Source organism: Pelodiscus sinensis, unplaced genomic scaffold (genome assembly GCF_049634645.1).
Source record: "Pelodiscus sinensis isolate JC-2024 unplaced genomic scaffold, ASM4963464v1 ctg60, whole genome shotgun sequence".
In the NCBI taxonomy this organism is placed as follows: domain Eukaryota; kingdom Metazoa; phylum Chordata; order Testudines; family Trionychidae; genus Pelodiscus; species Pelodiscus sinensis.
Genome location: NW_027466001.1, coordinates 194685 through 217924, shown reverse-complemented (window position 1 = coordinate 217924; position 23240 = coordinate 194685). Strand labels below are relative to the sequence as shown.

At 47.4% G+C, this 23240-nt stretch overlaps 1 protein-coding gene across 1 annotated transcript in view; it reads left to right on the top strand.

Annotated features, from left to right (window-relative positions):
* The window catches only part of LOC102445263 (germ cell nuclear acidic protein), an 85955-nt gene that overhangs the window by 46380 nt on the left and 16335 nt on the right, over positions 1–23240 (top strand). The window contains exons 8-9 of the mRNA XM_075917998.1: positions 1524–1668; positions 10566–10704. Of these exons, the coding sequence (XP_075774113.1) occupies positions 1524–1668; positions 10566–10704 (284 nt within the window). The remainder of the gene's footprint in view (positions 1–1523; positions 1669–10565; positions 10705–23240) is intronic.

Below are 23240 nucleotides of genomic sequence, written 5' to 3'. Positions count from 1 at the left end.
GAGTGTGTTCCCACTGGAGGCCGTGTTCAAAGGATCCCACCCACGGGCTGCATGTTGAACCCCGTGTAAACCCAAACCACGCTGCGAGATATAAACAAACAGGTGGTGGGCTACATGCGGCCAGCATGTTGAGTAGCCCTGCACTAAATCAACTGCCAAGCACTCTCCTGTTGACTCCAGTGCTCTAGCACAACAAGATGATTAAGGGAAGTTGACAGTTTTTTCTATCAACCCTGTGCAGTGTGGACCCTGCCATAAGTAGATCTGAGCTACTTTGATTTGAGTTATGCTACTAACATAACTCACATTGCGTAGCTTAGCTCAACCAGTCCTTGTAGTGTAGACCCGTCTTTAGTCCATTCCTAGACATGGATTCTCCATTCCTAGCTCCTCCCTAGTCCTTCAGGAACTCTTCCCTGGCTGGAACAGGAAGGTCTTCTGCTTCCAATTCAAAAGCCTATGCTTTGTTTTCATTGGCTCTCTTGGCCTCCTGTCAACTTTTCCTGCTGCCCCTAAGCATTCCAGACATACTCTGGGACTGTCTGTCTGTGGTTTTAACCTTTACAGGCAAGGCAGTTAGGGTTAGGTCTAAAGAGTTTACAACTAATAAGAGAAGATTTTAGCTAACTAAATAGCTGGAACATCTAGAAAATGGTGTTACACACACACACACCCCTTCACCATAAGTATCAAAACTAAATGTTTTGTTTGACCCAATGTGAAAATGTTCAGTTTGAGAGATTTGTCAAAAGCAAAGCAGAACTAGATTTAAAAAAATGCTTAGGGGGTGATGGAGGAAAATCAAAGGTTAATGTATTCTGGGATGTGGAGAACTTGGATTTAGTCCCCTCTCCTCTTACCCCCTCTCCCTGCTATGGAGAAGAGATTTGAGAGTTACACAGGTTAGTGTGTCATCCTCACTAACTCTTCCTGGCCCAATCATTGTGTGCCATTTTCATGAACAGACATTGGGTCAGAGTGCATGAGAGTGACTGTACAGCCTAGTGCCTAGGCACTTACCTAGGACACAGGAGACCCTAGTTCAAGTCCCTGATCCAAGGGCTATTTATACAAAGTTGAACAATTTCAACAGGAGAGATTGAAACCCAGTCTATACTGCCTCTTAGCCCAATGACTAGGCTTCACTATGGAGGACCCAATTTCAAATTAGTTACTTAATTTATAGTACCCAAAGATATTACCATCTCTGAATCCCATAACTAGCCTTTCATCCCCCAGTTTTTCAGAGTACTTGTTATTTGGGTTTCTGGTTTAGCAAGTGAACTGAGAAATGTTTGCAGCTCCTCTGACCTTTATGTCCTTAGATGTAGGGCATAAGGACAAACATACATGGCTGACTGCTGTTCAAAAGATTCCAGTCTAATGCATGGGGAACATTCACATCTAGAATGGGATCCACAAAGACTTCTCAAAGAACCATAGTTACTATAAGGTAGATAACTTTTTTAAAAGTAAGACTTCTGTGACGACAGTGTGCTTTTTTTGCTGTCGTTTTCATGCAGTTGGAATCTCTGTGGAGTACCAGGCTGTTTCTTACAAGAGCTGTCAAACCCAGCATCCCAATATGTGAGAACTTTCAGGAAGAAGAAGGAGGAGTTGGCACAGAAGCTCTACACCCTTTATAACTGTACCATCTTTGAGCAAAAGGTATCTTTTGTAAATACATTTCTGGACCATGAAAACACTGTTGTTCTGCTAACGCTTTCTCTTTGAAATCATTGCTTTTTGCTTCTGGCTACTAATGGGGATGAAGCTCAATCTTTTAATAAGGTGCTTTTATTCTAATCAGGTCCAATATATGAGGATTTTAAAAAGGGTTTTAACATAGGTTTAGTCTGGGGGTCATCAAACTTGCTTAGTGTGAGCTATCTCCCTTCCCATTCATAGTCATGTAACATCTCAGAGTAACTATGTCTGTTGCTTATATGTAAATTGGATTTTAGAATCTTTGGGTGGACCTGGTCCCTTATGGAGCCTTCATTCTTATTCCTAGGTATTTGTATAGCCCCCATTGCATTGGAATGCTTCTTGCTCTTATGTAGCAATGGACCCTAACTGAGACATCTTAAGCAGACTCCTACTTCTGTTGTTTGTTGGAAGCAAAGAGTCCAGTACTACGGCTCCATCTAGACTATAGGCTTCTTTGGAAAGGAGGTTTTTTTGGAAGAGATCTTCCAAAAAAACTTCTTGTGAAAGAGCGTGCACACTGCAAAAGTGCATTGAAAAAGTGATCTGTTTTTTTGAAAGAGTGTCCAGACTGAGTGAGAGAGAGCGTCCATTCAGTCTGTGCAAAAGAGTAGCCACCTAGCCAAGAAATTGCCTTTTAGGAGGTACAGAAGAAACAGCACAAGATGTTACAAATTCCCTACCTCTCCACGGCTACAAAAATTGCCCTTTCTATAGACAAAGCTGTTATGGAATCAATAGAAACCATCTGGCAAACTCCTGTTTTAGCACCGCCACCCACAAACGTGCTGATGGAAAATATTTTGTGACCACCAAAAGCATGGACTTTTTTATTTTCACTTTCTCAACCAGATTTGCTCATTGTATAGATGCCGTGCATTGCTGCACAAAACAACCACAATTTTGCTCACACTGCATGGCAATGAGCACAAACATCTAGATCTTTTTGGCTGGAAAATATATTCATCCTCGACCCTTCAATTTCAAATTGCCCGTTATTCTGTGCTTCTTGCTAACTACAACTACTCCAACTATTGCACGCTACAGAAACGCATGGACGACTTGACAGAATAAAAACACCCTTTACTGCAATTCATTCTTAAAGAGGATTGCACAGTAGCCCAAACAGCTCTCCAGGAGGCTATGAACATCAAAGATACAGCTGCTCGAACTACAACCACGACTATTGTCATGTAGAGGGCATCCTGGCTACAGGTCTCAGGAATCCCAAAGAGCTGTAGCTCAAAGTAGAGGACCCTCCTTTCTGATAGGATGCACGTCTTCACCTCCATGAAGGACTCTCTGGAAATATTAAACAATCTAGGTATTTACACTCTACCTAACAAACAATAGCGCTATATCCCATACCAGAAGCTTCAAGACATCTTTCCACCACCAAAGATAGCAACAGTTTGACCAACCCAGAATGAAACAGTGATCTCAGAGGAGGCAGGATTCCTCAATCAGTCTGTACCTATCCAGCCAACTACCTCAAAACCAAAGTTGTGAAGGTTTGGTGAGAGTCTCTGAATGCTCATTACCCAGCACCAGTCCTAATAGAATCCCCAACCCTATATTTGGGCATCATTTGCACATATTTTACTAAGCATGGATGGAGACTTATCTTAGATCTCCAAAAGCTCAACTAATTTTTATGTAACCACAGATTCAAGATGGTCACCTGGGTCAGAATTATACCAGTTCATGTGGGGAGGGGATGGCTGGTTTTCTCCCCTCAACCTCCAAGATGCACATTTCCATATTACAATTCATCCTGCTCACAGACATTTCCTCATATTCATAATAGGATCTAATCACTACCAGTACTGAGTTCTACCCTTTGCTCTATCTACTGCCTCTCAATTCTTCTTAAAAGATGTGCATAGTAGAAACACCAAATAACACCAGGGGGGTGGTAATTTTCCTCTTTCACTAGCTAGGTCTCCAAATCAGCAAACAGAAATCTAACTTGGAACTAGGGGGCTACATCTACACTGGCATGATTTTCCGAAAATGCTTTTAACGGAAAAGTTTTCCGTTAAAAGCATTTTCAGAAAAGCACGTCTAGATTGGCAAGATGCTTTTCCGCAAAAGCACTTTTTGCGGAAAAGTGTCCGTGGCCAATCTAGACGCGGTTTTCCGCAAAAAAGCCCCTATCGCCGTTTTCGCGATCAGGGCTTTTTTGCGGAAAACATTACTGTGCTGTTTACACTGGCCCTCTTGCGCAAATGATTTGCGCAAGAGGGCTTTTGCCCGAACGGGAGCAGCACAGTATTTCTGCAAGAACACTGACGATCTTACATGAGATCGTCAGTGTTCTTGCAGAAATTCAAACGGCCAGTCTAGAACAGCCGGGATGTAATAGTATAATTGATTAACTGATAAGCAAAAGCTTATAGGTTAATATAGACTGCACACATTTGCCCCCACCCCTTGCCAGTAAATTTTTTAGCAGGCTGACCAGCAGCCCAGCTCAATACTGGCTTGCACTGGGTCCTGGACCTACCCCTGCTGCGGCTCTGCATTTAAAGTGTATTAGGAGCCAGGTGGGATGGCAGCCTGGCTCAATTCCAGCTCATGCCGAGTCCAGGAACTCAGACATCCCTTAAAAGAACTCTAATAGATTAGTAAGACAGGATTTCCCTTTACAGAAACCATGTTGACCTTTGTCCAATAAATTATGCTCTTCTACATGCTTCACAATTTTATTCTTTACTATTGTTTCGACTAATTTGCCCGGTACTGAAGTTAGACTTACCGGTCTGTAATTGCCAGGATCGCCTTTAGAGCCCTTTTTAAATATTGGTGTCACGTTGGCTACCTTCCAGTCATTAGGTATGGAAGCCGATTTAAAGGATAGGTTACAAACCACAGATAATAGCTCAGCAATTTCCCATTTAAGTTCTTTTAGACCCCTTGGATGAATGCCATCCGGTCCCGGAGATTTGTTAACATTAAGTTTTTCTATTTTTTCCAAAACCTCCTCTAATGACACTTCAATCCGGGACAGTTCCTCAGATTCATCACCCACAAAGGACGGTGCAGATTCAGGAATCTCCCCAACGTCCTCAGCCGTGAAGACTGAAGCAAAGAAATCATTTAGTTTCTCCGCAATGGCTTTATCGTCCTTGATTGCTCCTTTTATAGCTCGATCATCTAGGGGACCCACAGGCTTTTTAGCAGGCATCCTGCTTCTAATGTACTTAAAAAACATTGTTATTTCTTTTTGAGTTTTTGGCTAGCTGTTCCTCAATCTTTTTTTGCTTTTCTTATTACATGTTTACACTTGATTTGGCAGTGTTTATGTTCCTTTCTATTTATCTCACTAGGATTGGACTTCCACTTCTTAAAAGATACCTTTTTGTCCCTCACTGCTTCTTTTACATGGTGGTTAAGCCACGGTGACTCTCTTTTAGGTCTCTTGCTATGTTTTTTAATTTGGGGTATACATTTAAGTTGGGCCTCTATTATGGTGTCTTTAAAAAGTTTCCATGCAGCTTTCAGGGATTTGGCTCTAGTCACTGTGCCTTTTAATTCCTGTTTAACTAACCTCCTCATTTTTGTGTAATTCCCCTTTTTGAAATTAAATGCCAGGGTGCTGGACTGCTGAGGTGTTCTTCCCACCACAGGAATGTTGAATGTTATTATATTATGGTCACTATTCCCAAGCGGTCCTGTAATGGTTATATCCTGGACCTGATCCTGCACTCCACTCAGGACTAAATCGAGAATTGCCTCTCCCCTTGTGGGTTCCTGCACTAGCTGCTCCAAGAAGCAGTCATTTAAGCCATTGAGAAATTTTATCTCCGCTTCTCTTCCTGAGGTGACATGTATCCAGTCAATATGGGGGTAATTAAAATCCCCCATTATTATAGAGTTCTCTATTTTGGTAGCCTCTCTAATCTCCCTCAGCATTTCTATGTCAGTATTGCTGTCCTGGTCAGGTGGTCGGTAATATATCCCTACTGCTAATTTCTTCTTATTGGAGCTTGGAATTTCTATCCATAGCGATTCTATGGAACATGTTGATTCACTTAATATTTTTATTTCATTTGATTCTACATTATCTTTCACATACAGTGCCACTCCACCACCCACTCGGCGTGCTCGATCCTTTCTATATATTTTATATCCCGGTATGATTGTGTCCCACAGATTTTCCTCATTCCACCAGGTTTCAGTGATGCCTATTATGTCAATCTCCTCCTTTAATACAAGGTACTGTAGTTCACCCATCTTATTAGTCAGACTCCTAGCATTTGTGTACAAGCACTTTAAAAATTTGCCACTGGTTATTTGTCTGCCCTTCCCTGATGCATTGGATTCCTTTGTATGCGGTTGTTTGTCAGCTCTGGCCAATGGTTTGCCCTCTTCCCTCCTCTCTTTCCGACTACAGCTTAGAGAATCTCTATCAATGGATTCTCCTCTAAGAGAAGTCTCTCTCCGATTTACGTGCATCTCCACACCAATCAGCTTTCCCCCATCTCTTAGTTTAAAAACTGCTCTACGGCCTTATTAATGTTTAGTGCCAGCAGTCTGGTTCCACCCTGGTTTAGGTGGAGCCTATCCTTCCTGTATAGGCTCCCCCTCTCCCAAAAGTGTCCCCAGTTCCTAATAAATCTAAACCCCTCTTCCCTACACCATCGTCTCATCCACGCATTGAGACTCTGAAGCTCTGCCTGCCTACCTGGTCCTGCACGTGGAACTGGAAGCATTTCCGAGAACGCCACCATAGAGGTCCTGGATTTCACTCTCTTTCCTAGCAGCCTAAATTTGGCCTCCAGGACATCTCTCCTACCCTTCCTTACATCATTGGTACCTACATGTACCACGACCACCGGCTCCTCCCCAGCACTACACATAAGTCTGTCTAGATGCCTCGAGAGATCCGCAACCTTTGCACCAGGCAGGCAAGTGACCATACGGTTCTCCCGGTCATCACAAACCCAACTATCTATGTTTCTAACGATCGAATCACCCACTACTAACACCTGCCTCTTCCTAGCTGGCATTCCCTCCCCATCAGAGGTATCCGCAGTGCAAGAGGATACCGCAACATCCTCTGGGAGGAGGGTCCCAACTACGGGATGGTTTCCCTCTGCTCCCATTAAATGCTCTGTTCCCTTGAGACTTTCATCCTCCTTAAGAACACTTTTGCGCAAGAGCATCCATGCCAGTGTAGACACTCTCTTGCGCAAGAAAGCTCTGATGGCCATTTTAACCATAGGGCTTTCTTGCAAAAGAAATTCATGTTGCCTGTCTACACTGGCCTCTTGCGGAAGAACAGTTGCACAAAAGGGCTTATTCCTGAGTGGGAGCATCATAGTTCTTGCGCAAGAAGCCCTGATTTTATACAGTAGAACATCAGTTTACTTGCGCAAGAACACACGGACAGTGTAGACAGGCAGCAAGTTTTTGCGCAAGAGCGGCTGCTTTGGCGCAAGAACGCGCCAGTGTAGACACAGCCAGATAAGTTTTAATCTGATTGTGTTAATGATCTTTTGGGAAGGAATTCAAGTGATTTGTGTTCTTGCTGCTGTCTTTGTTGTGGTAAGCATTATAGTCGTTCCTTTAGCAATAACATTGTTTTCTATTTCATTTCCTGAGTTAGTGTGGTTGCTGTCAGTCACCTGCCGGCCCTCAAGAGAAGGAATCTTATGGTTCCACTGAACTGTAACTTGGAATAGAGGACGAACCTAGATTTATCTGGTCCAATTAGTAAGCCTAACCCATCCAAATTTTACTAAAACTCCTTCCCAGGCTACAATAAGAAGAATGGGAAATCCCAGCATGCCTCAGAATGATATTCTGCAAATGGTGTTATCCAGAAATCAACATATTTGTGTCACCAGTGAACCACAAATGCCTGCATTTCTGCCCCAGAGTGGGCCTCAAACCTGGATTGTTGGGGAACATGTTCCTCATACTTCTATACACCTTTCTGCCAATACTGTTGATCCTGCAAGTCATTCACAAGATACAGATGGACAATGCATACATCATTCTCATTGTCCTGACATGGCCCAGACAGACTTGGTTCCCTTACCTCCCATGGATCACAGTATGTGATCTTCACCCACTTCTTGCATCTCTGAATCTTCTATTGCAGCACAAAGGCTTCATGCTGCACCAAAACCCAGAGATGTGTCACCTCAAAGTGTCTCTCCTTTGTGGTTGAAACATGGGGAAGAAATCTGCTCAGAGAGAGTAAAAGGTGTTACTGAATAGTTGTCAATCCACTACCAGAAATACCTGCAGAAGTGGAAAAGATTCTATAGTGCCAACACAAACAACTGTCCTTGATCAGGACTTCCCAACCCACCTTTTGGATTACGTTTTGGATCTTAAGAATCTTGTCTGTCCATAAGTTCACTTAAAGTTCATCTTGCACCCATTATGACCTTCCAAAACCAAATACATAGGACCTCAACTGTCCTCAGAATTCTTACATGACTCTCCTTTATCTACATGCTCCCTTCTTCTGGTAGCAATCATGTTGGCTAGATGAGTTGGAAAATGAAACTCCCTTATACATTATTTGCTAAAGACAAGATCATGCTACAACCACTTCCCACCTTTTTGCTTAAAGTAGCCTCTGCCTTCCACATTAATCAACCCATATACCTACCTGCATTCTACCCCAAACTGCATAAGGACCCACATGAATCGAGCATTCATATGCTGGATGTTAAACAAACTGTCACCTTCTACTTGGATAAGGCCAAGTCATTCCGCAAGTTACACACCACAGCTGTTCTTTTGTACAGTTGAGCAGTCCAAAGGCTCGGTAAAACTTAAGACTAACAAAAAATGTAGATGGGATCATGAGCTTTCATGGGCAGAACCCATTTCTTTAGATGAATGAAGGCTTGGTGATCTCCCTGCAATGACTGTCTAAGTGGATCTTTACCTTTACATGTACATGATACATAATTCACAACAAACACTTCCCTATGGGAGTCAAAACCCATTCTACTTGGGCCATGGCAACCTCAACTTAGGTTAAGGGACTAAATAATGTCCCTTAACAGACATCTACAGGGCCACAACTCAGACTTCAGAGTGCAGTTTTGCAAAACATTATGCCATCACAAGTGGACCCATTTCCCATACCATTGTCGGCCTAGCTGTGCTTTCATCCACTGCCAAATATAACTCTGAAGCTCTATCATCCTTACAGAGACTTTGTTCTATAGTCACCTGGAATGGAGCACCCAAAGGAACACCACTAGAATTAGTCATCAGTTACACACCTTGTGCAGTAACAATGGTTCTTTGAGATTTGTGTCCCTGTGGGGTGTTCCATTACGCACCCTTGCCCCCTCCTTGTCGGATTGGATCTACTGAACTCTAAGGCAGAGAAGGAATGGAGGGGGTTGCATCACATGTACACTATATTAGGCGCCAGCTGCACCATGAGACAGCTACTGCACATGTACAACTGAGCACTGCTACTGAAAATCTCTGATCACCAGCACAGGGACTCACTGACACCTCCAGTGGAGCAACCACAGAGATACACATCTTGAAGAACCATCATTATTGAACACGGTAAGTAACTTCCTCTCTGTACTGAGATGTTCTAAGAGTCTTTTCAAGTGAATTTTAAGAACTAATCTTTCCTTTATAGGAAACTGTTGGAAGGATATTGCAGAACCATCAGGACTAGAGTGATGTTTGCGTGCATCCTAGCTGCAGAATTGGCAGGGTACAGGGCAAGTGAAAGGGAAGCCTAGATTTTAACCTATAGCCCTACCTGTATAAACTAACCTGTGTTTAAAGCACCTCAAAACTAGATCAGAAGTTTTTCTTCTGTGGCTGGTGGAGTGTGAACTTTAAACATGATAAGACTTCAGGTTAGCTGTGCAGTGAAGACATGCACTAAGCATACCAGCAATACTAGAATTCTGAAAAAGATGGTTATTTTCTGCTGATATTTTGGAGTAACAAGGGATCAGAGATTAAGTAGTTAGTCATTTGAAACACCCCCATTAAGCATCAGTGAAGGACATTTAATACCTTGTTAGAGAATCTTCTGGGGTAGGCTTCAGCCCTCATTGTGGGTTCAGAAAACGGATTTAGCAAATAGGGGCTACAACCTTGGATCTGGGATCTTAATAACTTTGTTGTGTGAGAGAGAGGAGGGAGACATCTCTCTCTGAATACCTGAGGAAGAGACTGTCAAGGTGACTATGGCAAGGAAGTCATATAAGGACTTGATATCTAGAGATTTGAGATTTTTCTTCTTTTCTCTGTACTGTTACTTGAGGGATATAATTTGAAGAGTGCTTTTTTGGCTTGCTGTCATTTTCTCTGAAGAACATTACTACTATGTGGCTGTTTCATACTATAAAGATAATGAACTTCTTCAGCCTCTAAGGAGCGGTAGAGAAGAGAAAGTGAATTTCTCACATCTAACTTTCCACTATCTGTCTAAAGGGTATGAACAAAGATGTTGTTTCCCAGCAAGGTATGTTATGAAGGGCTCTGATGTTACACACACAAGGGAAAAAGTTTAAGTATCTGAGAAAGATATGAGCCAAGCCAGAGGAGCCCCTCATCCAGTTAATCATTGAGGGCACATAACTCCTCCAGTCCTGGAGCTACAGCTAGGGATGGGCGCACATGTGAAGAGATCTCCTCCTGGGGACATTGGAGGGGCAGAGAGTGAGCTCCTTTCAGGGGGCTGTGAGAGAGAATGAGCTCCTCCAGCACAGAGGCTGCAACAGAAGCTTACAGGTCAAGCTGCAGGCTGCAGCCTGGGCACAAGATGTGCCCCCTCCAAAAGGGCTCAAATTTAAATTCCTGCACAGCAACCCTGGGTAGTTAAAATTCACTGTTTCTTGATTTTGTTTCAGTTGCCAGAGAAAATGGAAATCATCTGGAACAAAAAGATGCGGAAGACAGCTGGATACTGTGTGACTGGACAAACAAAAAGTCCAGAGGTACAACGCTATGCTCGGATAGAGCTCTCAGAGAAAGTCTGTGACTCTGCAGGTAAGGGAAAGAGGGTATACTAAATAGGGGGAAAGCATATTTTTTTCTGCAACAGCTCTAGGATGCAGCCTTTTCTATGCATCCTCACAGTTAAAACTTCATCCATGCTCTCATCATCTCATGTCTGGATTACTGCAGCATCCTCTTCCTCCTTGACAAATGCAGTCTTGACCTGCTCATATTAATTCAGAATGCTGCTGTAAAAGATAATTTACAAAGACTGTTGATTTGACACTGTTTCTACAGTCTTTAAACCTCTCCACAGTTTTCCCTTTCTCTTTTGGATCATGCATAAACTACTTATATTCTGAGACTTTCTAGCCAATTCCCACCCTCCCTGTCATGTCTTGTTCCCAACTGAGTCACTGAAGGTTGCCTCCAGTTAGCCTGTGGTGCCAGCTTCCGATGCCCACTTGTTAAATTTTCTAATGGGTCCCTTGGTGCTTTCGTCCATAATTCTGCTTCTGCCTGGGAGATGCTCCCCAGGAATATCTGCAAAGCTCCTTTGTTATCCACCTTTAAATCCATCCTCAAAACTCTTGCTAGGATTCCAACCCCCAAACTGGCAATGGTTAGGCTGCTCTTGTGAGCACTGCTCTTATATCACTGAGTAACCACAGTCCCTTCTTGGAGGAGTGTCCCTGTGGGTGCTCCATCTTTAGGTGCGCCAGCACTGCTGTGCCCACCAGTCAGAGATTGGTAGTGGCAGTGCCCCCCTGGCTGGCCACACGCATGAGGCTCAGGCCCAAGATGCCTGGAATCGATAATACACATCTGTGGCCAGCCAGCTCCTCAGTTCTTCTCTGACCATCACCGGTTTTGGGCACAGCTCAGCAGTTGCCTTCGCACACTTACCGTATTTTAGCGAATATAACATGCGGGTTATATTTGTTTTTACAAACCCCGAAACCCCCCCCCCCTTCCCCCACGGGCTATACTCGTGCACAGGGAATACAGGGGGGGTTTTTACTCACCTGCGCAGGAACCACGAAGTGAGCGCTCCCCTGCCCGGAGGCTGGTCTGGGGCGGTGAATGCCCGCAGGAACCGAGGTGGTAAGGCTGGCTAATTTCCCCTCCCTCCCCCTACCTGGCACTGTAAATTAGCAAATATACCCCCAGCACAGTTCGAAAGAAAAGTCTTCTGTTTGGTTAGTCCCTTTCAACTATTTCTGTTATTGGCGTTACTCAGCCTGGGGAAAAAAAAAAGATGACGAGTTTTTTCCATCAGGTGGCCTTTCGCTGCTTCCCGCAGCTCTGCTTTGATAGCGGCTGCCTTGTTTCCACATATACTACTCAGGACATGCCCAGCTTGCCTAGGTTTAAAAGGTGTTTGGACTGTGGTCTGTCCATATCTGTAGCAGATGGCCACTCTCAGTGTATCTGCTTCCTGGGGCAAGATCACGATACAGAGCGCTGCCAGCATTGGAAGAAATTGACTAAGTGCACATGGCAAGCCAGACAGCTTCAATTTCACATTTTACAAATGGAGAAAGCCTTGAAATCTCCCTCAGACTGTCTTCCAAACTCACTTCTCAGGCATAGTGCACCAACAGCAGAGACTGGTGAAAGGGTACTTTCAGCTGCAAGCTCAAAACCCAAGGGAAAATCTCCCTCAGTGAGGAAGAGGTCTCACACTTCCTCGGGGTCTACATCCCCGATGAGGAAACTGCCAAACGCAAAATCTCATACTGCTGCCTCTACGCTATTAAGGGGGGCAGTTAACTCTTTTTTGGGTACTCCTGCCTGTATCAGCACAGTTTAGTGACTCTGAGAAGGAAGACTTACCTCAAGCTCGAGTGTCCAAGACCACCTCACCAAAACTGGTGCAGCTCCAACAGTGGCAACAGCAGGGGGTGCTGCCACTCATGCCTCCAGATTTGCCGTATTGGGACCCGTGGGCACCATTCAGACAGCAGCCCCGTCCCCAACCAGGACACCAATACCACTTTTCTGCCAGACCTCGCCTTCCCAGCCTCCATTCATTAGATAGGTCTGAACTTTCCTAAGGCAAAGATGACGTGGATGCCACAGGGGTGGAGCAACCCTCCCACTCCCCCCACCTACACACTTTTCTCCATCCTCATTGGCAGGCACACTTATGCCCCCATCGCTCATGAGTTTGGGGTATGATTTCAAGGCCTTTCAGGACCTTTTTAAGAGGGTAACCAACAAACTAGAAATATCCCTCTCCACTCCTACTGACACACAGCAGAAGCTAACTAATATTCTTCACTCCTCAGTACAAACTAGGGTCTCGGTACCCATGAATGAGGCATTGATAGATCCAGCTAAGCTTCTCTGGAAGGACTCCAGTGACAATTCCACCTACATCAGAGACTTGATCAAAAATACTATGTCGCCCCAAAGGGTGCAGAATTCCTCTTCACTCACCCCTCTCCAAACTCTGTAGTGGTAGAGGTGGCGAACCAAAGGGGTAAACAGCAGACTATGCGATCAACCCCATATGACAAAGAATGGAAGAGGCTTGATGCCATGGGCAAGAGATCATACTCCTCCACCAGCCTCCAGCTCCACATCACCAACTATGTGGTGCTTCTTTCCAAATACATGCACCACATCTTTGACCAACTGTTGACTTTTATTGAAAGTATACCAGACAACAAAAGAGAGCAATACAAAGTTTTGATGAAGAAAGGTTATCTGATCTCTAGAACTGCACTTCAGTCTGCCCTTGATTCCGCAGATACAGCTTCTAGAGCTCTGCAGTGGTGATGAGCATGCATCCATCGTCCTGCCAATAGAAGAAAGCAAAATAGACAATTTACATATAAATACAAACCGACGCCTTTCAATCACACTAGACAATATGACAACAGATGGCATTCAAGACAACGCAGACAAAGACAATCATCAGACCAACCCTTCATACAACAAGCTCCAGCACATCAGTCATTTTGAAGTCTTGGTCGAGGGTTGGACAGCCCCCATACATCCAGGGCGGCAATCCAAGCCTTATACCACATTTGGCTCCAGACTAGCAGCATTCTCTCCTGCCTGGCGATCCATTACGACTGACAAGTGGGTTCTCGAGATCATCAACACGAGTTACGTAATCCATTTTACTTCCACCACCCACCTTTATCCACCATCCCCATCCCACTTCAGGGACCCTTCTCACATGAGATGTGCTCATTCAAGAGGCACAATGTCTCCTGCAATTGGGAGCCATAGAAGAGGCGCCCTTTGAGCACAGGAGAAGAGGTTTTTATTCTCACTACTTCCTCACAACCAAGAAATCAGGGGGTTGCAGACCTATACTAGATCTCAGGAGATTAAATCGGTACGTACGTTATCAACACTACAAAATGGTGACCCTCGCCACAGTCATACCTGCCCTCAAGAAAGGAGATTGGCTGACCACCCTCAACCTTCAGGATGCTTGTTTCCACGTCGCAATACACCCACCACTCAGACACTTCCTCAGATTCATAGTGTTTCTTTTGAAAGGCCGTGTGCTCGGGCTGGCAGTTATAGGCTCTGTGCCTTAATTAGGATTTGAAATCTAAAACTCTCTGCTCATTGGTCAAGCCATAGTCAGAGGGAGGAGCTATCAGGAAGGCCAGAGCTTTATAAACCCTGCTAGTAAGTGACCAGGGAGCTTGTGACGAGGGTTATTGCTAACAGGAGGGAGTTTTGAGAGGGTAGTTTAGAGGGGGCGCTTAGAGGACGCCAGTTACTTCTGACCTTCTTTAAATGTAAAACTTTAAACTATATCCCACACATTTAAATAACCCCCATCTATAATCAAATTTTATTCATAGGAGAAAATTTTATTCATAGGAGAAAATGCAGACAGAAGCCCAGCAGCAGAGTGGGGGCTATCATGGTTATTGCGGTTGAGTGTAACATGTATGATTACCTGCCCTGTGAGCAGCTAGCATGTATGTACACCCAGTGCAAGGAGCTTCTGACCCTCAGAGACAGAGTTCGGGCTTTGGAGGCCAGGGTGGCTGAATTGGAGGAGCTAAGGGAGGCAGAGAGGTATGTTGATGAGTCTTTCCGGGACACTGTAGTACCGTCCCACCTCCAATCTGACAGCCCCAGCACTGTTAAGGAGGATGAAAGGCTCGGGGGAAAAGATCAGTCAATGGGAAACCATCCCATAGTCGAGACCCTCCTTCCAAAGGATGTTATCCTCTAGCACTGAGGATACCTCTCCAGAGGAGGGAATCCCATTTGTTAGGAAGAGGCAGGTGTTAGTAGTGGTGATTCAATCATTAGAAATGTAGATAGTTGGGTTTGTCATGACTGGGAGAACTGTATAGTGACTTGCCTGCCTGGTGTGAAGGTTGTGGATCTCTCGAGGCATCTAGATAGACTTATGTGTAGTGCTGGGGAGGAGCCAGTGGTTGTTGCATGTAGATACCAGTGACATAGGGATGCGTGGGAGAGATCTCCTGGAGGCCAAATTTAGGCTACTAGGAAAGAGACTGACATCCAGGACCTCTATGGTGGCATTCTCAGAAATGCTTCCAGTTCCATGCGCAGTGCCAGGTAGGCAGGCAGAACTTCAGAGTCTCAATGCCTGGATGAGACGATGGTGTAGGGAGGAGGGGTTTAGATTTATTAGGAACTGGGGTCACTTTTGGAATAGGGGGAGCCTATACAGGAAGGATGCAGTCCGGTATGCATCCCCCACTGCTGTGTTTCTCTTGTTCTTTGCTTTGGAGCTGTCCTACTCACAGGAGCCTCCTGCTTGCTATGGAGAACAGGAAAGGGAGAGGAGGGGCACTGATGTCCGCGTACTCCCCTCCTACCCTGTATTCTGTCTCCACAGAATGGAGGGTAGGGGGACACAACAGGGTTTGGGACGGAGGGAGATTGCTGGCTGCTTTTGAGAGTGGTGCAGGGCCAGGGCAGGGGTGAGCCTGCCTTAGCTCCACTGCACAACCACCGAGGAGCCACCTGAGGTAAGCAGTGTCCAGCTGGAGCCAGCTCTGAACCTCTGCCCCAGTTATGAACCCCCTCCACTCCAGGCCCCTGTCCTAGCCCTGAGCCCCTGGAACCCAAACTCCCTTACAGAGCCTGTACCCTGAATCCCCTCCTGCATCCCAACCCCTGCCCCAGCTCGGAGCCCCTCTCACACTCCAGGTGCCTTAGCCCAAGACCAGAGCCTGTGTCTCAACCCTCTGCCCCTGCCTGGTGAAAGGGAGGGAGGAAAGAGGAAGGATGGAGTGAACAGAGGCAGAGCTTCAGAGAAGGGGCACGAAGGAGGTGGGGCCAAGGATATTTGGGTCTGAGGTAGATGCTGGATTGCACTTAAATCCAAAAAGTGATCTTGTGCTTAAAGTTGGAGACCACTGCAGTACAGAAATGGGAATGGTGCATCCCTTGGCACATTCACCTCATAGCCACATATATCCCAGGCAAAGACAACATGTTAGCGGACAATCTCAGCAGAAACTTCTCCCTCAGTCACGAGTGGGAGATCAGCAGTCAGCCATCAATCATCTGTTCTGCAGATGGGGGTTCCCTAGGGTGGATCTCTTTGCAACACACAGAAACTCATGGTGCCCTCACTGTTGCTCCAAAGCAGGATTGGATCCCAGCTCTCTGAGGGATGCGTTCAACATCAGATAGGATGCATCTCTATCCTACACATTTCCACCATTTCCTCTCGTACCGAGGGTGATTCTCAAAATAAAACAGTACAGAGCCAAAGTGATACTGCTAGTGCCACGGTAGCCCAGACAGACGTGGTTATCCAGCCCTTCTACACGTGGCCAGGCTTCCCCCACATCGCTTCCCTCCTGTTCCGTCACTGCTCACGCAACAGAACAGGAAGATTCGCTACCCTGCCATCGAGTATCTTCACCTGCTCACGTGTCTCCTTGCTAGCTAATCACGACAGAGATCCAGCGTCCTCCCAAAGTTCAAATTATTCTCACAAACAGCTGCAGGCATGCAGTGGGGAAAACTTATACTCAAAAGTGGCAGCATTTCTCCAGTTGGTGCTCCACTACACACTGCACCACCACTCAGACTGTAATCCCTCTCATACTTACCTACTTACTACACCTTCACAACTCAGATCTATCACTCAGCTCCATCAGAGTCTACCTTGCAGCCATATCTGCCTTCCACCTGCCCTTACAGGATCATTCAATTTTCACACATCCATCAAGCAAGAGATTTCTACCAGGTCTGCAAAATACATTTCCACCAACTAAAGAACCAGTCCCCGCATGGGACCTTAACCTTGTACTAAGGGCGCTAATGGGCAAACGGTTTGAACCACTAGCTACATGCTTCCTTCTCCACTTATCTATGAAGGTGGCTTTCCTTGTGGCTATAACCTCCACACAAAGGGTTGGAGAGTTGGGCATGCTTATGACCAGCCCGACCTATGCTGTTTCCACAAGGACAAATGGTCCTCCAAACCATGCCGCATTCCATTGTAATGAACCAGTTTACTTACCTGTCTTCCCCAGACCTCAAAGTGACAACAGAGAAAGGGCTCTTCATACCCTCAATGTATGCAGGGCCATGGCCTTTTATTTGCAAGGAACATGCTCGTTCCACAAAATTCCTTGCTTGTTTGTCTCTTCCACAGAGAGATCTCAGGAACTACCAATCTCTAAACAGAGATTGTCCAAGTGGATCTCAGACTGTATAAGACTGGCTTACACCCTGTGAGGGGGCAGATACACCTAGAGTCTCGGCAGGGGGACGGCAGGGATAGCGCAGCAAGGGCCACAGCAGAAAAGAAGCAGTGGCGCTGCTCCTGTGGCTCATGCACCAAGCGCCACGCCATCCCAGAAGGGGGACGGCCCCTGCTCGCATAGCAGGGAGGGGCCGCAGGGGAGTGCCCCACCTGAGGTGCACATACAGGATGCGGCGGTCGTGGGAGTGGGTGGCACTTGCGGGGTAGTGTGAACGCTCCCACGTCAGAGGGCGCCCCACGATGGATGCAGGGGGAGGGGCCGACGCAGGCACAGGGAGGAAGGTGTGTGGGGAGAGGGCTATAAAAGGGAGAATGGCAGAGGAAGAAGGGGGGAGGAAAGGTAACCTGTCGGACAGATAGGTGAACAGCGACCCACAGGGACCATGGGGGAAGGAAGTGACCCAGGGTAGGGCTGAGTGGATCCCTGAGGGTTGGTGCGTTTACGGGTAACACCCCACCAACCAAGCCGGGGAAGAGTTCCCTGTCTTTAGGGCGCTGGGTCGGGACCTGGAGTGAGGGTGGGCCCAGGTCCCCCTTCCTTTACTGCGTGTTGTGTTAGCAGGAGGGATTCAGCTAGTGCTGTGGGGCTGATCTTACAGGGCAAGATGTATTGACCCGGAAGTATGTAGCAGTCTGTTAATAAATAGGGGACTCCTGCGGAACTTGAAGGGACGTCTGACAGTCATTGGGTGGGGAATCGATACCAGCGTGGGTGCGATGTTGCCCGTGGCATCACACGCCCTATCCAGCAAACAGTCTCCTTCATCTGTCCATGGCCATTCCATAAGGGCAATAGCTGCCTCCGCAGCCTTCCTCCGCGGTATCCCCACGGAGTAGCCAAATGGGCTTCCACTCACACTTTCACTTAGCACTATGCCATCCAATCGTATGCAGACACTCACACTAGATTTGGCCGCTCAATACTTTAAGTAGCCAAAACAAGCCTTTCAAAGGTCCCATCTCCAAGCACTGATACTGCTCTGTAGTCACCTAAAAGTGGAGCATCCATGGGGACGGTCCTCGAAGAAGAAGGGAAGGTTACTCACCCTGCAGTAACTGGAGTTCTTCGAGATGGTTGTCCCCATGGGTGCTCCTCCTCCCCTTTGCTTCGGATTTGGTTTGGGTCTGGCAGACACTGTTCCCAGCCGGCCAATGACCAAAGTCAGGGCCTGCCCAGTAAGTCCTTGGGGCCCCGTCAAGGATTTTGAGGGTATGCCCGAGGACAGCTTACCAGCCTCATGCCCCCCCCCCTTTCTGGGACTGCCCATTCCCTTTGCACCAGGCCTGGGAGTCCATTATCTTTGACTGTTGGGTCCTAGAAACAGTGGGAAGGGGTACATCATCCCCTTCCATTTTGCCCCTCCCTCCCATCCCCCTCCCCTGTCCTCTTCAGGGACCCCTCATGAGTTTCTCTTTCAGGAGGAGGTTCTTCAGCTCCTCGCCTTGGGGGGGACAGAGGCGGTTCCCTCTGGGGTTTTGGGCAAGGGCTCCTATTCTGTTCACCACCACTCTGAGAAAATGAGGCATCCTACCTGGACGACTGGCTTTTATGAGGGTGCACGGCGAACCAAGTGCAGATCCACATCACCTTGGTTCAAGATCTCTTTTGGGAGTTGGGACTGCTCTTGAATGTGTCCAAATCAACCTTGGTACCCACTCTAGTGATAGAGTTTGTGGGCGCCAATCTGGACTCCACCTCAACCAAGGCTTCCCTCCCCAGGTCCCGGTTCCTGGTAAACAGGTCCGCCATCCGGGACATGGAGGCATTCCTGATAACCATAGCCAGGGCCATTCACCTACGTCACCCAATACTCCAGGTTCTGCATGCTCCGTCTGCAGATGTGGCTTGTGCGGACCCACAACTCATCCTTTCACCCATGGGACAGAGTGGTGACAGGTCCCTCCAATGTCTTGCTCCCTGGTCTGGTGGATCTGGGAGGAGGAGGTCTGCACTAGAGTCCTGTCCTCCAGGCCTCTACTTACCCTCCGGCTTATGATGGATGCATCAGACACCAGTTTGGGGGCCCACCTTGGAGACATGCAGATAAAAGGTATGTGGTCCCGGGACTACCTCTCCCTGCACATCGATGTCAGGGAGCTGCGGGCAGTCTGCCTCGCCATGCTGTCTTCCTCCCTCCACTCGGGCAGGTCAGTTCTCATCCTATCTGACCAATATGTTGGCGGTCTCATATATTATATGGCAAGGGTCTGCTCTCATCTGTGTCGGAAGGCCCTTCACCTGTGAGATCTCTGTATCTGGGCAGATATTCACCTGTTGGCCTCCTATCTCCCAGGGTCCCAGAACACTTTGGTGGACTCGCTGAGCAGGTCTTTCTCTGGCCATGAGTGGTCCCTTAGAGGGGGTTTCCCCTTCGGGACATGTTCGCTACCCGTCAGAACAGGTAGTGCTCAAGGTTCTGTTCTCTCATGGGGCTGGGGAGGGGCTCTCTGGGAGTTGAGTTACTTATCTCCTATCCTGGGGGTCTACTCTATGCATTCCTGCTGGTCCACCAAATGTTGCTGTGGGTGCAGAAATTCAGGGCTTCCCTGCTTGCTATTGTGTCTGCATGGCCCAGACAGCACTGGTTCTCGACCCTCCTGAACCTGTCGTGCGAGAGGCCAGTCGCTCTCCTGCTGGTCTCCGACCTGATCACGCAGAACTTCAGCAGGCTTCGCCACTCAGACGTGCAGTCCCTGCACCTTATGGCATGGAAGCTCTGTGGCTGACAGCAGTGGAGCTTCAGTGTTTGGCTTGGGCGCAAGAGGTACTGCTGGGGAGTAGGAAACCGTCTTCTAGGGCTACATACCTGGCCAAGTGGAAGCGCTTCTATGTCTGAACTATCCAGAGGGTGATATCGCTATGGTTGCCCCAGTCCCACTGGTCCTGGACTACCTTCTGGATCTTAAGCAGCAGGGAGTGGCCTCCTTCTCAGATAAGGTTCACCTAGTGGCTATCTCCGCTTTCCATGCGAGTGCTAGGGGTAAGACCCTCTTTGCAGACGCAATGGTGAACAGATTTTTGAAGGGCCTGGACAGGCTTTACCTGCACATTCAGCAACCTGTACCCCAGTGGGACCTCAACCTGGTCCTGTCTAAACATATGGGACCTCCCTTTGTACCCTGGCAACGTGCTCATTGCTGCACCTGTCCTATAAGGTATCCTTTCCGGTGGCTATCATGTCGGCCAGGTGTGTATCCGAGCTAAGGGCCCTTATCTCGGACCCTCCTTATACAGATTTCTTCAAGGACAATGTCAGATTGCACCCCCACCCCACCTTCTTTCCGAAGGTGCTGTCTAACTTCCATATGTCGGAGTACGTTTTCCTGACAGTTTTGTACCCCAAGCCACGCACATTGGGTAAGGAACAGGCATTGCACACTTGGGATGTCAGGATGCCTTTTATTTAGAGAGAACGAAGCCCGTCTGTAGGTTGCCTCAGGTCTTAGTTGCCATTGCAGAGCGGTCGAAAAGCCAGCCAGTTTTTGCGCAAAGGATCTTCTCCTGGATCATGGCTTGTATTAGCGAGTGCTACGGGCTGGGCGGGGTTCCACTCTACCAGAACTCAAGCCTTCTCTGCAGCCTTTGTAGCTCAGGTCTCGATCCCGAACATCTGCAGAGCCACCATGTGGTCCTCTGTCCACATCTTTGCCAATTGCTATGCACTGGTACATCAGGCAAGAGAGAATGCTGCCTTGGGCAGGGCTGTCCTCCAATCAGTGGAAGGATAAAATTCTGACACCACCTCCTGGGGTTTCTCCTTTGGAGTCATGTACATGGAGTGGACACGAGCAATCACTCAGAGAAGAAAGAACGGATGTTTACCTCATAGCTGCTGTTCTTCGAGATGTGTTGCTCGTGTCCATTCCAAATCCCGCCTGCCTCCCCTTCTTCCTAGTGGTCCAATAAGAAGGAACCGAGGGGTGGAGGGCCAGCAAGGGTATATATTGGCTGGTATAGTGGTGCCACTGTAGGGGGCTCCCCTGCTGGCCCAACAGGTACTGCTAAGGGAAAAATTTCCGACGACACGTGCACGCTGCGCATGCACACTCACATGGAATGGACATGAGCAACACATCTTGAAGAACAACAGTTGCGAGGTAAGTAACCGTTCTTTCTGCAAAACACTGCATTGTGCAGTGGCACAGAATCCCCCATGCATAATATATTGCGTACAAAAAATAATGATCAGTGAGCTATTAGTTTTCCAGTAATATATTCTATGCCACCTTCTAGGAATATATCATGACAACAGTGGGTCAGATGTTGTAAGGATGACAAGCCTGATCAGAATTGCTGATAGAAAAGTGAAATACCAATAGGCTGCTATGTTAGAATCAGTAGCAACCAAAATTTGTCATCTGACAGATATTTGTTGGCTCCTGTATTTAATGTGTTTTTAAAAACAGGGAGATTACAACACAAGTGATTCTCATTACAGTTAGTCTCCTTAGACACCCTGAATATATGGAAATGAAATTACCTTATCACACTTGGGCCAGAAGAGTGGCATTGTATGGGGAAGCTTGCACTTGTACTGTCCAGGTGGTAGCTTTTACAATAATAAAGCCAAGGAATAGGGCCTTACCAATTTCATGGCTGTATAAAATGTCACACTGTGACATTAATCTTGCCCCTTGAAATATGATCTCCCAGGAATCAGTCAGTCTGGAGAGAGACAGGACTTATCCTTCCCCTGCTCATCTGTTATTGGAGGGAGATCAAACCCACAGCAGCCTCAGAGCTGGGCTTCAGGCTCCTGAACTGGCTCAGGGACCCTAGACTGTGGGCTGCTGCCTTCCACAGCTTCTGCTGTGACTCCAGGCTGCTGCTCCTCTCTGCCCACCCACCTCCTCCCCCGCAGGGGCTGGGAACCCTTGGGACTCCCCCAGTGATGCTTGCCTGGGTTTGAGACTCCAGATGGTGGGATTGCTGCCGCTGCTTCCCTTTGCTCTACAGTTCCTGCTGGGGCTCTGGGCACTTAGGGCTCCTGTTCCCTCCCTCCACTGTAACTCAGGAAGCCTGAGCTCTGATTTGCTTCCCCTCCACACACTTTCTCTCTGGTTCCTGCCAGAGCTTTGGGCACTCAAGCTCTGGGGTTTTTGTCTGTCCCCTGCTCCCAGTGGCTCCTGCTTGAATTCAGGAAACCTGAATTCTAGGATTGCTGCTGCTGGCCCCTCCATCCCTTGCAGTTCCTGCCAGAGCTCAGGGCTCATGGGCTTTGCTCAGACTCAAAGCCTGGGCTCTTCACCCTTCTCTCTTCTTCCCCCTTGATGCTGTTCCCGCCTAGCACCTCCTGCCGGGGCTGGAGGATGCCTGGTCTCTAGCTGGAACTCAGGGATTACACCTCACTCAGCTCATTCCTGGATTCAGAGGAGATGCTTGCCCTTGGGGCTTTTGCTCCCCCCACCCCAGCTCCTGACTGAGCTCCATGCTTCCAGCCTCTTCCTCTCTGTAACTCCAGTTGGGATGTGGGGTACCCAGGCTTGAGGCTTCAGCGTCCGTGGCTTCTGCTGGGACTCAGAGCACCTGATCTCAGGGCTTTAGCCCACACAGTGCCTGCTAGGGCTCTGAGCTTCCACCTCATGGCTCCTGCTGAAGCTGAGACACCCTTTTTTAAGTTGTCTGGACCCATGCATTAATCCATCACTCACCCTGACATTAACTAGCAGTTAGGAGCCCCTGTTTGGGTCCTTCACAGTAGCACAGGGGAGATTGCAACTACTCCACTTCTGGGAGCCTCCACCAACTGAAGACCCATGACTGTAAAATTCACCTAAGTGAACCATGAATTTGGTAGGGCCCTGCCAATGAAGGATGGGAAACCTGACTTTTTAATGGCAATGTACTTAA